Below are 14,352 nucleotides of genomic sequence, written 5' to 3' on the forward strand. Positions count from 1 at the left end.
GACAGCAAAACGTCGGTGACTGCGCATGACAATCGTGTATAAAAGGAACTGCAATGAGAGAGAGAATCGGATGCTCCAGCAGTCGCAGCATGTTGACGTTACTTGAAAAGGCGCTTTTAGTGAAGCTGTGTTATCAGTATGGGGAATGCGATAGTTGAGCGTTACGATCCTATCGCCATAGGAAGGGGATTCGAACGGGTAATGGTCCGTTGACAAATGCAGCTCTGGGGAGAATGATTTCGGAGTTGGAAGCCACGGGTTGTTTAGACGATAGACCCTGTAGTGGTCGACCGAGCACAAGGCGTAATGCTGCTGAGACAGTTCAGGAAGAAATGGAGACTGTAGCGGGTTCGTCTATGCAGGGAGAAGCCAGCGTTCGTGCAGTCGCACGTCGCACCGGCATTCCATACACTACTGTTTGGTTGGCACTTAGGCGTACCCTCCGATGCCGTCCGTACAAAATGCATCGACATCATGAACTGTTACCTGGAGATTTAGTGAAGCGGAGGGCGTTTGCGGTGTGGGCGTTTCAAAAGATGGCGGAAGATGACGATTGGTTGAGTAACGTGTTGTGGAACGACGAAGCTCATTTCATGCTCCGTGGGTCTGTCCACGCCCACAACTGCGGAATTTGGGCTACCGATAATCCTAGAACTCTCGTGGAAACTCGATTGCACGACGAGAAAATCACGGTATGGGTTCGATTTACCATATCTACCATTACCGGGCCTTTTTTTTCCTCCCCATATTGCTCGACACGTGAAAGATCTCTTGCACGCGTCGTTTGGTGATGATCGTGTGCTCAGCCGCCACTTTTCGTCATGCTTGGCCTCCCAGGTCCCCAGACCTCAGTCCGTGCGATTATTGGCTCTGGGGTTACCTGAAATCGCAAGTGTATCGTGATCGACCGACATCTCTAGGGATGCTGAAAGACAACATCCGACGCCAATGCCTCACCATAACTCCGGACATGCTTTACAGTGCTGTTCACAACATTATTCCTCTACTACAGCAATTGTTGAGGAATGATGGTGGACATATTTAGCATTTCCTGTAAAGAAGATCATCTTTGCTTTGTCTTACTTTGTTATGTTAGTTATTGCTATTCTGATCAGATGAAGCGCCATCTGTCCGACATTTTTCGAACTTTTGTATTTTTTGGTTGTAATAAAACCCCATGTCATTCCAAGTATGTGTGTCAATTTGTACCTCTATCTACATTATTCCGTGATTTATTCAGTTTTCAAATTTATACTGACTTTTTGATCACCCGGTATGTCAAGTGCAAATTACATAAAATTATCAAGTAATCAGAAAAAAAGAAATATGGAAATACTATTACAATTTTTGAAAGAATGGGCATAGAATAACATCGTTTACAAAATATCGGTTATGAAGTGTTTGTAATGGAAACTGGAAATCTGCGTATTATATGTAAGTAGAAGCGAGAAGACGTGCATTTTTTATGAAATGAATGTGTAAATTTGTGTCAATTATGAGATATTTGATGAATTTTATATTTAAATGAATTAAGTATTCCAATTAAATGTAAAAATAAAGCTACGAAAGAGATCATAGCGAGATTTGAACCACAGGTCTATTCTTCACACAATTTCAATTCTTCAACAATACCAGGTGAGCGACAGGACTCATTGTGAAAACCACCTTCGTTTTAAGTTAACTGGAGAAGCCAATTTACGTTAATGCAAATTTCATGGGATTGTAGTAACGTGATTACAATAAAATGGTTCTAGTGTTAAGTAGCTCGAGGACTAGATTGAAGAAAAACTGAACCGTAACAAAATTTACTTAAGACAGGCTTGGTAAATGCATCCGTGACTCAACAAATAACCAACTTTAGACATGGAAATCTTTCATGTGAAACACAGCTAACGCTGAAATGCCTGGGCTAGAAGGACAGAGCGGATTATGTTGTGGAAATGAGCCAAAATAAGTTTGTCAGTTGCACTCAACATACAAACTTTATTTATCAACACACAATATTACAACAAAGATGCGAAACACTCAAAACTTTAATCGACCTCCCTTGATAAACTTTAGATCGGCTGAAGGCAACATTCAAAATCCAAAAACAAGGCCTAAGCAAGAATTTGAAATACAAAAATATTTTCTAAATCTTCAATCTAAACAGGCTGAACGTCTTAGCAATTTAATTTTAATGGAACTTGCCTGGAGGCCGCATATTAAGCAATAATAAGAGTTAAAATCAAAAGGTATCTTAAAACACCTCATGTAAAATTCGGCTGAAGGCCCCATATAAAAGAATAGGAATCTCATGCCGTAAGGGAAGGGCAAGACAAGAACATTAATTTTAAGAGATATTGATACTCGGCCGAAGGCCACACATCAACCAAATAGCTAACCCAAACAGGAAAATTACTATGTAACACACAAGGAACGGCGCTCAGACGTTTCCAAGGGTCGGCCCAGGATTGTAACACTAACGCCCATTTAGGTGAGACAGGCAGCCTCTCCAGCGGCTTCTTAATCTGAAGGCAACCCAACCAACAGACAGCCAGCCGACAGAACCATCAACAAGATCAGTTCCGCTCCACCCAACCAGCAAAACAACCAAAAGATTTCAATACAAAGACACACAGAATATTGGCGCCCTCAACGACCAACATCTCAGCTGTCGACCTAGACGCAGCTCTGGACAGCAACAACACGAAGAGGAAAATACACCGCCGAAAATTACGTCAACGACCAGGGCAGGTAACCGGAACGTCAACGGCCACAAGGCAGAAGATACCGCTGGTCAACTTCAATGACGGGGAATAAGTAAGGTTAAGGTAAACTCCACATGAAGACAGCTGTAATCTTCGCCGACTTGAATACACACACACAAATTGTTGCTCTCGGGGATGTGCCAAAAGCGACAACCAGGATCAAACGAAGAAATGTAAACAGTTGAGGCTCGATAGTGGCTTAAGTGAGGACTCGCATTTCAGGTCCAAGATCGGTGGGCGGCGAACTCCGTAGCACTCGCCTCGCAAGCAGCGCCTCACACTCCAACCGCGCGTGCACACCGCCAGCGGCCCCGACCAGAGTACGTGGGACGGAGACTTTCCTTGCTGCTCCACGCCAATAGACCAACTGTGCAGGCCCGGAAACGGTGAAAGGACCAAATATACGTCGGCCGATGAGACGACCAACCGAACGACCAACCAACGGTCGTCCCGCTCCAATCTCCCTCGGTCGGACAGTTCACGTGTGTCTCCAGCGGTCGGCGAGAGTCTGACTGTCAGACACACGACCACCCGGAAATACTGTCGGTCGCTCCAGAGATGGTACGGCAATGCACTTACCGATACGCGCTGCTGCTGCCGCTCACGGACAAGTAAGGCAGCAAGTTAGTGACGCCAGTAAATGGAACAAGGAAACGAGGCGACAGTACCGTAAAGACGAACAATAAATGGCATGAAGACGAGCCATGCAGAGCTCAAACGCCTGAAAAGGCCAGACAATTACATATACAGAAATTCCATTTAATGCAATTTTGTCATATGCTGACGTGGAGACCGTGGCTGCTGTTTGAAGACAAATGTTGATGGTGTTCGGACAGCAACCAGCCACAAATTTACTTTCAGTTCCTTTATTCAAAGACACCGTTATCGGTTTCGAATCGTTTTGCGTCTAGCAGAGAAAAGGAGCCACTATGAATATATTAGAAGAATTAGAAATACACACACACACACACACACACACACACACACACATAGCACCCCAGACTATATCCTTAACGAACAAACAGTTAGCTAACACCTCTTTCCTGAAAAATTTCCAAAAATTACTTTCCAGCCTCCAAAGCAAATAATATTAGTGCACCTATCTGCAGATCAAGTAGCAAATTTATATGTTACTATAATTCTCATGATGCTAAATGTAATGAAATAATATACTATTTTACCTATGCAGTTCAAAATATATATAAAAAACTTTATAATTAATTTAGCAATATCAACTCAAAAATTCAATGTCTCTGTACTAATGTAAAAGGCATTACACTTGTGTAAATGAATATATGATTCTTTCCAAACATACGACATCATCGTCAAATGTTACGATATATCATAGCATCTGTAATACTCGTATGCTTGTAGGCTCTTTGTATCAAAACATATGGTGCGTGGTAGAAATCATCTCAGTGACAAATCTAAAGTGTTCAGTGAGAACTGTTTAGGTGTGCAACAACGAGCACGCAGTGAGAATGCATTTACATCTGTTGGACGAATGTTATGTAAACAAACACTCGAAACCGACGTTTCACGTAAGTCACATGCAACGAAAATCTGTAACGCAACCATCTGTGTGTGGCGTGTTTATAATTATGTATTATTTATATTTTCGGACAATTAATCTGTAAAAACACACCCCATGTCGAAAGCGTGTAAACCGTCTGAGGATGAATCAACTATTCGAAACCATAGCGGTATCCTTTGAATAAAGGAACTGAAAGTAAATTTGTGGCTGGTTGCTGTCCTAACACCATCAACAATTCCTTTTAAGTTTGTGAATCTTGGACCAGTAAACGACACTTGTCTTGTAAGTATGCCTGAGCTCCAGAAGCCAACCACTGACAGAAGGGCACGCCGTACATACCAGCCAGCGCGGTCGACGGCCAGTTGGCAACACCGATTGTCGGCCCGACCAATAGTGCGAGCTGTACAAGTCTCAGACTGTATTTTTTTCACATCAAACGGTATCATCTTAAAAACACGCAACTGTTACAGGGTGTACCTGGAGCATAAACGGAACGTTGGAATCTAGTAAGTAAGAAAGAGACTCAAAAGCCCGAAGGCGTAGGTCAAACCCACAACCCAGGCTCAGAGATATAACAAATAGTAAGAAATTATGATCCAATAAATCGCGCATCCCAGTACACGACGAACATGTTACAACTTAAACTCCTTAAATAAATAATCCTATGCCAATAAACAAAAGGCAGTGCAATTAGAATACTATTAGATGAAACAGTATCAAATTAGTACGTTAAATAAATTGTCACTGCCTCCAAGCAGTAACCAAATCACATTCAAACCCCCAGACATTTTAAATAAGCTGAACCGTGACTTTACTTTCAAAATCCTTTCTTAGAGAATTTACTATATTTACTAGCGATTCATCAAGAAAATTAACACATTTAATCACACTATGTGAGCATGGATGTAGTTGCCAGTGGGTAACTGATTAAAACAAATTAAAATTGTTTTTAATAAATGAAAATTTTATCCCTAAAAGCCCTTGTCTTTTTGAAACAGATTTAAAATTATAATCAGAAAGCACCCTCTAAATATCAAGTTACGATGTATTCAGAGGCAGACACACACACACACACACATATACATATATATATATATATATATATATATATATATATATATATATATAGCTTTCGGGCTGAGAACCTTGCCGCTCCCTTTTAACACGGGTCTCGCGGTTCTAGGCGCTCAGTCCGGAACCGCGAGGCTGCTGCGGTCGCAGGTTCGAATCCTGCCTCGGGGATGCGTGTGTGTGATGTCCTTAGGTTAGTTAGGTTTAAGTAGTTCTAAGTTCTAGAGGACTGATGACCACAGATGTTAAGTCCCATAGTGCTCAGAGCCATTTGAGCGTTTTAACACGGCCTTAGTTACGACTGCTCACAACCTCTGAAAGACTATACTGGTGCAAATCTGCAACACACCAGATTACTTTAAACTAAAAATTTTAACAACTCACACAAACACAAACTATGCACCCCATAGGAGGGACGGAAATGGTACAAAACACATTAAAAAATTATTTGCCACCGAAAGTGCAACTTATTTTTAAAAGAACTCTTACGGTGCAAGGGTGGCAACTTTACATACTAAAATGACCATTTAAATAAAACCCATGAAATGCAGTCTTACATAAAATGTACAAACATGCTCTACATTACACATGTACCGCCTTTCAAGATGATACGCAAGATAAAAACATTTCAGGAATTCGGCCTTTACACCTTAAGCAATAAATTTGTTAACACCGAATCCGACAAACATGACAGATGCAGCTATTAGATGACAGACCGACAGACAGACAGACACTAAGTGCCTAAAAAATGCGGACGAGAGACAGACGAGCAGGCTGGGGACGAGAGACTGACCAAGAAAACAAGTAGAATTTAACAAGTAAATGAAACAGCATATCACCAATCACTTAACTTCTAATAAACTGCGATTTCTGGCGAAGACCTGGCGCAGCACCCCCAACGCTCTCCCGAACCGTCCGCTGCCAGCCGCTTCAACGGACGCAGGAAGGCGCGCCCATCTCCCGTCACACGGCGTCGCAGCTCGCGCCGGCCGGACCGACGTCGTGGGTTGTTGACTCCTGTTGCTGTCGTGTCGGCCGCGAAGCCACTACCCCTCGCTATACGGCGCGGCCCACTGGACTCACGTGGGGACCTCACATGCGCCGACGCTCAAGGCGGTCAAGTCATCTTGTGTCCCAGTGCGCGACCGATCAACCGATCGATCAAACCGCCAATGACCATCACCAGAACAACTCGAGCAGACTGACGGCCTAACACATACTAGCGCTCCGGACGACAGACAGACACTGACTGCCCCACACTGACCCGGCTGACCAATTGACCAGACTCTCCCCGAGACTGACAGACTGACCGACTGCCGCGCTCATAGCGCCCCTTAAATGCACGTGAACAGGCAACTTTTCCCCTTTCCCACTAGAGGGAGACACCAAAGCTGCGATTGCTACAGCGGCGCCACCGCCAGAAACGGAGGGCGACTGCTTCGCACTACGCGATGCGTGCGCTCTTCAAAACAGCAAATTTTACCACGGCTCGCAAGTAATTCAAATCGCACTAACACAGGATTCCTTCAAGGAAAGGTCTAAGATGATAAATTAGTCTTACAATATTTACACGTCCTTGATGAACGGAAACATTCAAGATACCGCAGATAGCACTGACGGAATTGTCATACATTGGAACATCGGTCTGTTCAATGATACACAGAGCTTTCTGTAACACTCTCTACACCAAGATTAAGAAATAATACACAGTAGGCCCCAAGCATTAAATGGTAAACCAGAATATCGACGAAATCGGATGCCAAGAGTCAGAACGGCACAACAAGTGTCGTCGCGGGGAACCACGAGATACACTATGTGATCAAAAGTATCCGGACACCCCCAAAAACATACGTTTTTCATATTACGTGCATTGTACTGACACCTACTGCCAAGTACTCCACATCAGCAACTTCAGTAGTCATTAGACATCGTGAGGGAGCAGAATGGGGCGCTCCGCGGAACTCATGCACATCGAACGTGGTCAGGTGATTGGGTGTCACTTGCGTCATACGTCTGTACGCGAGATTTCTACACTCCTAAACATCCCTAGGTCCACTATTTCCGATGTTATAGTGAAGTGGAAACGTGAAGGGACACGCTCAGCACAAAAGCATACAGGCCGACCTCGTCTGTTGACTGACAGACGCCGCCGACAGTTGAAGAGGGTAGTAATGTGTAATAGGCAGACATCTATCCAGACAATCACACAGGAATTCCAAACTGCATCAGGATCCACTGCAACTACTATGACAGTTACGCGGGAGGTGAGAAAACTTCTTTTTATGGTCGAGCGGATACTCACAAGCTACACATCACGCCGGTAAATGCCAAATGACGCCTCGCTTGGCGTAAGGAGCGTAAACATTGGACGATTGAACAGTGGAAAAACGTTGTGTGGAGTGACGAATCACGGTACACAATGCGGCGATCTGATGGCATGTTGTGGATATGGTGAATGCCCAGTGAACGTCATCTGCCAGAGTGTGTAGTGCCAACAGTAAAATTGGGAGTCGGTGGAGTTATGGTGGTTGTGTTTTTCATGGAGGGGGCTTGCACCCTTTGATGTTGCGCGTGGCACTATCACAGCACAAGCGTAAATTGATGTTTTAAGCACCTTCTTGCTTCCCACTGTTGGAGAGCAATTCGGGGATGGCGACTACATCTTTCAACACGATCGAGCACCTGTTCATAATGCACGGCCTGTGGCGCACTGGTTACAGGACAATAACATCCCTGTCATGGACTGGCCCGCTCAGAGTCCTGACCTGAATCCTACAGATCACCTTCAGGATGTTTTGGAACGCCGACTTCGTGCCAGGCCTCACCGACCGACATCGATACCTCTCCTCAGTGCAGCACTCCGTGAATAATGGACTGCCATTCTCCAAGAAACCTTCCAGCACCTGTTTAAACGTATGCCTGCGAGAGTGGAAGCTGTCATCAAGGCTAAGGGTAGGCCAATACCATATTGAATTCCAGCATTGCCGATGGAGGGTGCCACGAACTTATAAGTCATTTTCAGCCATGTGTCCGGATACTTTTAATAACATAGTGTAAATTGTGTACAGAGTTTCGTGATTGAGAATCAACCAGCAATGTGTCTCAGGCTCATCACATTTACAACACGGAAGTCGGAAAATGTGTCTCCAACGAATAACGTAAATACATCGCTATCACCTTACTACGTCAGTTGAAGTTCGGGTCCAACGGCATCGGAAACTTAGGTTATGTGCTAGGGCCGGCTACAACATATTATCGGCTAACGACCAGCAAACTTCTTCGCTACGCAGTCGATCCCGAAAGGCGCCCAATACAGCCGGTGCCGAGCCGAATAGACGTTTTCATATCGGCAGTATCGCCGCCAAAATTGCATCTCGTGTTCACTGTCAACCAAACGCCATTAATAACTGCCTCTCACTCGGCATGTTCGCTCCTTTCTCGTGCGCGCCTCCTCGAGAGTGCACCACAAGCGCCGAAAGGGTACCATCTCTGGGAGAGAAGAGCCAGCACGAAAGCCGGCGCGGCTGAGGTGGCAGGTAGGAAAAAAACTCTGTGAAATGTTCACAATGTAACCCTATCTGCAAATTAACTCGCGCTGTGAATACAAAATGACTCTTTTTATCGTGCAAAATGATTCATGTAATCTGTAACTAAATAGCTAACTAATTAACATGTTCAACTTCATTACATGATTAGAATTTGAGTTATGGCTTTTTTACAAAAAAATTAAATAAATTAAATGTTCAGATTTCTGGCAAAATATTAACCTTGCGTCTTTTATTATACACTGAAGCGCCAAAGAAACTGGTATATGCATACACAGATATGTAAACAAGCAGAATACGTCGTTGCGGTGGGCAACGCCTATATAAGACAACAAGTGCCTGGCGCTGCTGCTACAACGGCAAGTTTTCAAGATTTAAGTGCGTTTGAACGTGGTGTTATAGTCGGTGCACGAGCGATGGCACACAGCATGAGGTGGGGATTTTCCCGTACGACCATTTCACGAGTGTACCGTGAATATCAGGAATCTGGCAAAACATCTGATCTCCGAGATCGCTGCGGCCAAAAAAAGATGCTACGAGGACGGGACCAACGACGACTGAAGAGAATCGTGCAACGTGACAAAGTGCAACCGTTCCGAAGAATGCTACAGATTTCAATGTTGGGCCATCAACAACCTCTGAACCTCTGAACGAACCATCATCGATATGGGCTTTCGGAGCCGAAGGTTCACTGGTGCATCTTTGATGACTGCACGATGCAAAGCTTTACGCCTCGCTTGGGCCCGTCAACAGCGACTTTTGCCTGTTGATGACTGGAAACATGTTGCCTGGTCGGACGAGTCTCGTTTCAAATTGTATCGAGCAGATGGACGTGTACGGGAAAGGGAGACAAGCTCACGAATCCGTGGACCCTGCGTGTCGGCAGGGGACTGCTCAGGGTGGTGGAGGCGTGTGCAGCTAGAGTGACGTGGAACCCCTGATACTTCTAGATACGACTGATAGTTGACACGTACCGGGTGATCAAAAAGACAGTATAGATTTGCAAACTTAATAAACCGCAGAATAATGTAGATACAGAGGTAAAAATTGACACACATGCTTGGAATGACATGGGGTATTATTAGAACAAAAAACACAAACTTCACAAAATGTCCGACGGATGGCGCTGGACAGCAAAACTGCTACCGTGACGGGTGACAGGTACTCCGATATGTTACAGAAACGCATCATCCCCAGCCTGGCTGATAGACACCTGCTGGAACGTACGATGTTTATGCAGGATGGCGCTCCACCCCGTATTGCTAGACGCGTGAAAGATCTCTTGCGCGCGTCGTTTGGTGATGATCGTGTGCTCAGCCGCCACTTTCGCCATGCTTGGCCTCCCAGGTCCCCAGACCTCAGTCCGTGCGATTATTGGCTTTGGGGTTACCAGAAGTCGCAAGTGTATCGTGATCGTCCGGCATCTCTAGGGATGCTGAAAGACAACATCCGACGCCAATGCCTCACCATAACTCCGGACATGCTTTACAGTGCTGTTCACAACATTATTCCTCGACTACAGCTATTGTTGAGGAATGATGGTGGACATATTGAGCATTGCCTGTAAAGACCATCATCTTTGCTTTGTCTTACTTTGTTATGCTAGTTATTGCTTTTCTGATCAGATGAAGCGCCATCTGTTGGACATTTTTTGAACTTTTGTATTTTTTGGTTCTAATAAAATCCCACGTCATTCCAAGCATGTGTGTCAATTTGTAGCTCTCTATCTACATTATTCCGTGATTTAGTGAGTTTTCAAATATATACTAACTTTTTGATCACCCGGTATGTAAGCATCCTGTCTGATCACCTGCATCCATTCATGTCCATTGTGCATTCCGACGGACTTGGGCAATTCCAGCAGGGCAATGCGGCACCCCACACCTGCAGAATTGCTACAGGGTGTCTCCAGCAGCACTCTTCTGAGTTTAAACACTTCCGCTGGCCACCAGACTCCCCACACATGAGCATTATTTGGCATATCTGGAATTCCTTGCAACGTGCTGTTCAGAAGAGATCTCCACCCCCTGGTACTCTTGCGGATTTATGGACAGCCCTGCAGAGTTCATGGTGTCAGGTCCCTCCTACTTTAGACATTAGTCGAGTCCACGCCAGGTCAAGTTTGCGGCGCTTCCGCAGGGACCGTACACGATATTAGGCAGGTGTACCAGTTTCTTTGGTTGTTCAGTGTAGTTTTCCGTCGAAATACGGGTCTTCTTTCTTTGACATGGAAAATTTTAGATGTGTACACTTATAACTATGGCTGTAATGACTTTTAAAATATATATTTATATGTTCGGTTACATTTCGCTCGCCTCCTTGAGGGGGGTAGGAAGTCAAACGGGCCGACTTGGAGCAGTAGAGGCACCACAGGACATTTTAATTTCCACTGTCTATACTTTTACAAATAAATTCATAAATTTTTGTCAGCATGACCAGGAAGGATTCAGAATTAACACTCATAGCAGTGGAAGTTCGAAAACATAATAAAATAAGGTGTATAAAACTCTAGAATTTTTGAAATCTATTAAAAACTGTGGTAAAAACTGAGGTAATTAAGTATAAAATTTGTTTTTTTTCTAAACATGAAGTTTAAAATTCGTTTTGTCATAAATTAAATAAATTCTAAAGTTTCATACAGCTTTGAGTGTGTTATGTATGATGTGCAAAATTCATCGAAGAATCTCCCTAACTTATGAAGAAAAGTGTACCTATAGCAACAAATGCAGCCATAAATAAGTGAAAAAATGATGAAATTTCAGATATAAACAAAAAAATTTGTTTTCGAACTTCCACTGCAATGAGTGTGAATCCTGAATCCTTCCTGGTGATGCTGACAAAGTTTTATGACTTTATTTGTAAAAGTATAGACAGTGGAACTTAAAATGTCCTGTGATGCCTCTCCTGCTCCAAGTCGGCCCGTTTGACGTCCTACCCCCCTTAAAAGCAACAGTGACCGATGCGATGCACGTGCGCACTACCTGCAGGCAGTGAAACCCAGAGCTCGACTGACGGACGTTATCGTAGGACATCGCTACAGCCGGTGTGACGCGTTCGGGGGTCGCGTGTCACGGACGGCTGACAAGAGAGCCGTCAGCTGACACAGCCAATCTCGCCTGAGCCGACCGAGTACGCCCGGTCGTTGGACCAGACCACATCGGTGTGGCGCGTGGTGTCTGCCAGCAGGAGGGACGACCACCGGCATGCGGCTGCTGCGCGTGTGGGCGGTGCTGGCGGCGGCCGGCCACCTCTGCCTCGCCCCCGCCTCTGCCTCCGTCGACCTGTCCTGCGACTGCCGCCTGTGGCGGCGCCGCGACGCCTCCGTCAGCCTGCACTGCGCCAGGGCAGCCCACGTACGTACACCCGCTCTCTGCTTGGCGCGAACACACAGGCCAGTGCAATCGGACGAATCTCAATGTCGCTGTCAAATGGTTCGTTCCATACTCTTGAAACCTATGTAGGGCGTTCGGAAACTTCATCTACATCAGCATATATACTCTGCAAATCAGCATGGCTGAGGCTCCAAGCAACCACCTTCACAATAATCCTCTGTTATTCCAGTCTAGATAAGCACGTGCACAAAACTAACACCTATATCTTTCCGTGGGAACTCCTGAATTCCCTTATTTTATTACGATGACATGTTCTCCCCACATAGGTCGGAATCAACAAAATGTTTTCGCATACGAAGAAAAAAATTGGCGATTAAAATTTCTTGATAAGATCCGGCCTTTACATTAATGATGTCCACCCCAAATCCTGTATCATGTCAGTGACACTCTCCCCCCTATTTCTCGATAATTTCTCTGAACTTTTTCGATGTACTCCTCTACTCGTACCTGCTAACGATCCCACACCGCACAGCACTACTCCGTAAGAGGACTGACAAGTATACTGCAGGCAGTCTCTTTACGAGATCTGTTGTATCTTCTACCGTAAGTGTTCTCCCAATAAAACACAGTCTTTGGTTCGCCTTCCCCACAACATCTTCCATGTCAATAAAATTCACCAACAGCCCGATACTTTAAGATATTGTCGCTGGAAAACTTTTCGGGATGTGAGCTCGTGGTTCAAGAAACTCTTCTGCTCCTGACGTTTCGCCCAGGACTGCGCTGGACATCCTCAGAGACGCCTCTCCACTGAGTCTTGCCGACTGACCGTCGGACCTTTTTGTTTTTTCCTGTATTGGATTTCGATTCCTCCACAGAAGGTGGGGGGGGGGGGGGGCGGGGCTGGCAGCAGCATAACACGCCGCTCTATAGCCTAGAGAAAAGTTAGGTGGCAGATTTAGGAGATATCAGAGCAATAAAAGCAGTCGATAAAACGGTGACTGTTAAGTAAGTTGCGAAGTAAATATAAAACAAAGGGCTGGTGATGCTGATGAAAACACACTGTAAATAGAGAGGCACAATTAAAAAAAACATGGTGACAGTCTGGCTTCTGTTCGCAACAGTTAAAAAAAACACCTAGCAACAGTATGGTGGCTGTTTACAACACTTAAAATGGATACACACTACACGGAACACTTACGGAACACTTCACTATACAGTATGAAGGCATATGGGGGAGGGGGGGGGGGGTAGAACATGGAAAGAGGAGGGAGAAAAAAGGGGGAGGAGAGGACACACAAAAGGTGGACAGTGCGGACGCGAGAAGGAGCGGGGAAGGCAGTGTGGGTGAAACAACGAGGATTCAGGGGGAGAGAAAGGCGTCAAAGAGAAGATAGGCGGTAAGGGGAGGGGGGGGGGGGGGGGGAGCGAACCGGTCGGACGTCCGAGAGCGACATATATACTGTACAAAACGGGGCGTGGTCGAAGTAACACGTGATGACCAGAGATAATTCTTGCCAAAGATAAAACTTAACTATCGATTGTGCTCTTGTCAAAAATAAAATTGTCTAGTGATTCTGCACAGCTACTGTCCATATAAGTTTAATTGACTACTATTTCTTATTAGAGTTATTCTGATGCTTATAAATTTCGGTGGCCTCTCTACATGGTCGTACACGTTGTAGATAAAATTTGTTTCAGTAAACTTCACTTCGTGGTTTCCTAACTGAAGAGCATTCAGCTAAAGCTGATTTCTTGGACCACAACGTCACATCCCAAAGTTTACCAGCAGTTAATGTCATCCCGTCGTGAAAACCTTCATTCTATGACTTTAAGATATTATTTTATTTTATTCTGAAAGCAACCAGTTTCGCCATTTCATTATGCCATCTTCAGGCCCCATACACTTCCATCCAAACTGACTTGTCGTATAGCGCCATAAATCACTGGATATCTACATCTACATCTACATCAAACTCAGCAAGCCACCTAACGGAATGTGGCGGAGGGTACTTTCGGTACCACTATCTGATCCCTCCAACCCTGTTTTCGAATTTTCTCCTCGTGTTCAATACGCGAGATGTATGTCGAGAGAAGTAATATGTTGTCTGACTCACGGATAT

At 44.9% G+C, this 14,352-nt stretch overlaps 1 protein-coding gene across 4 annotated transcripts in view; it reads left to right on the forward strand.

Moving 5' to 3' along the window:
* LOC124551053 (mannose-binding protein C-like) overlaps positions 1 to 14,352 on the forward strand; it is a 110,187-nt gene that overhangs the window by 28,769 nt on the left and 67,066 nt on the right. Inside the window, exon 2 of one of the 4 annotated variants that reach the window (XM_047125926.1) lies at positions 11,928 to 12,253. In XM_047125926.1, coding sequence (XP_046981882.1) covers positions 12,104 to 12,253 — 150 coding nt within the window. In that variant the 5' untranslated portion in view covers positions 11,928 to 12,103. Of the gene's footprint in view, positions 1 to 11,887; positions 12,254 to 14,352 lie in introns of all 4 variants that reach the window. The other 3 variants (XM_047125925.1, XM_047125928.1, XM_047125927.1) reach the window with 3 other exon arrangements.

Source organism: Schistocerca americana, chromosome 9 (genome assembly GCF_021461395.2).
Source record: "Schistocerca americana isolate TAMUIC-IGC-003095 chromosome 9, iqSchAmer2.1, whole genome shotgun sequence".
Taxonomy (NCBI): Eukaryota; Metazoa; Arthropoda; class Insecta; order Orthoptera; family Acrididae; genus Schistocerca; species Schistocerca americana.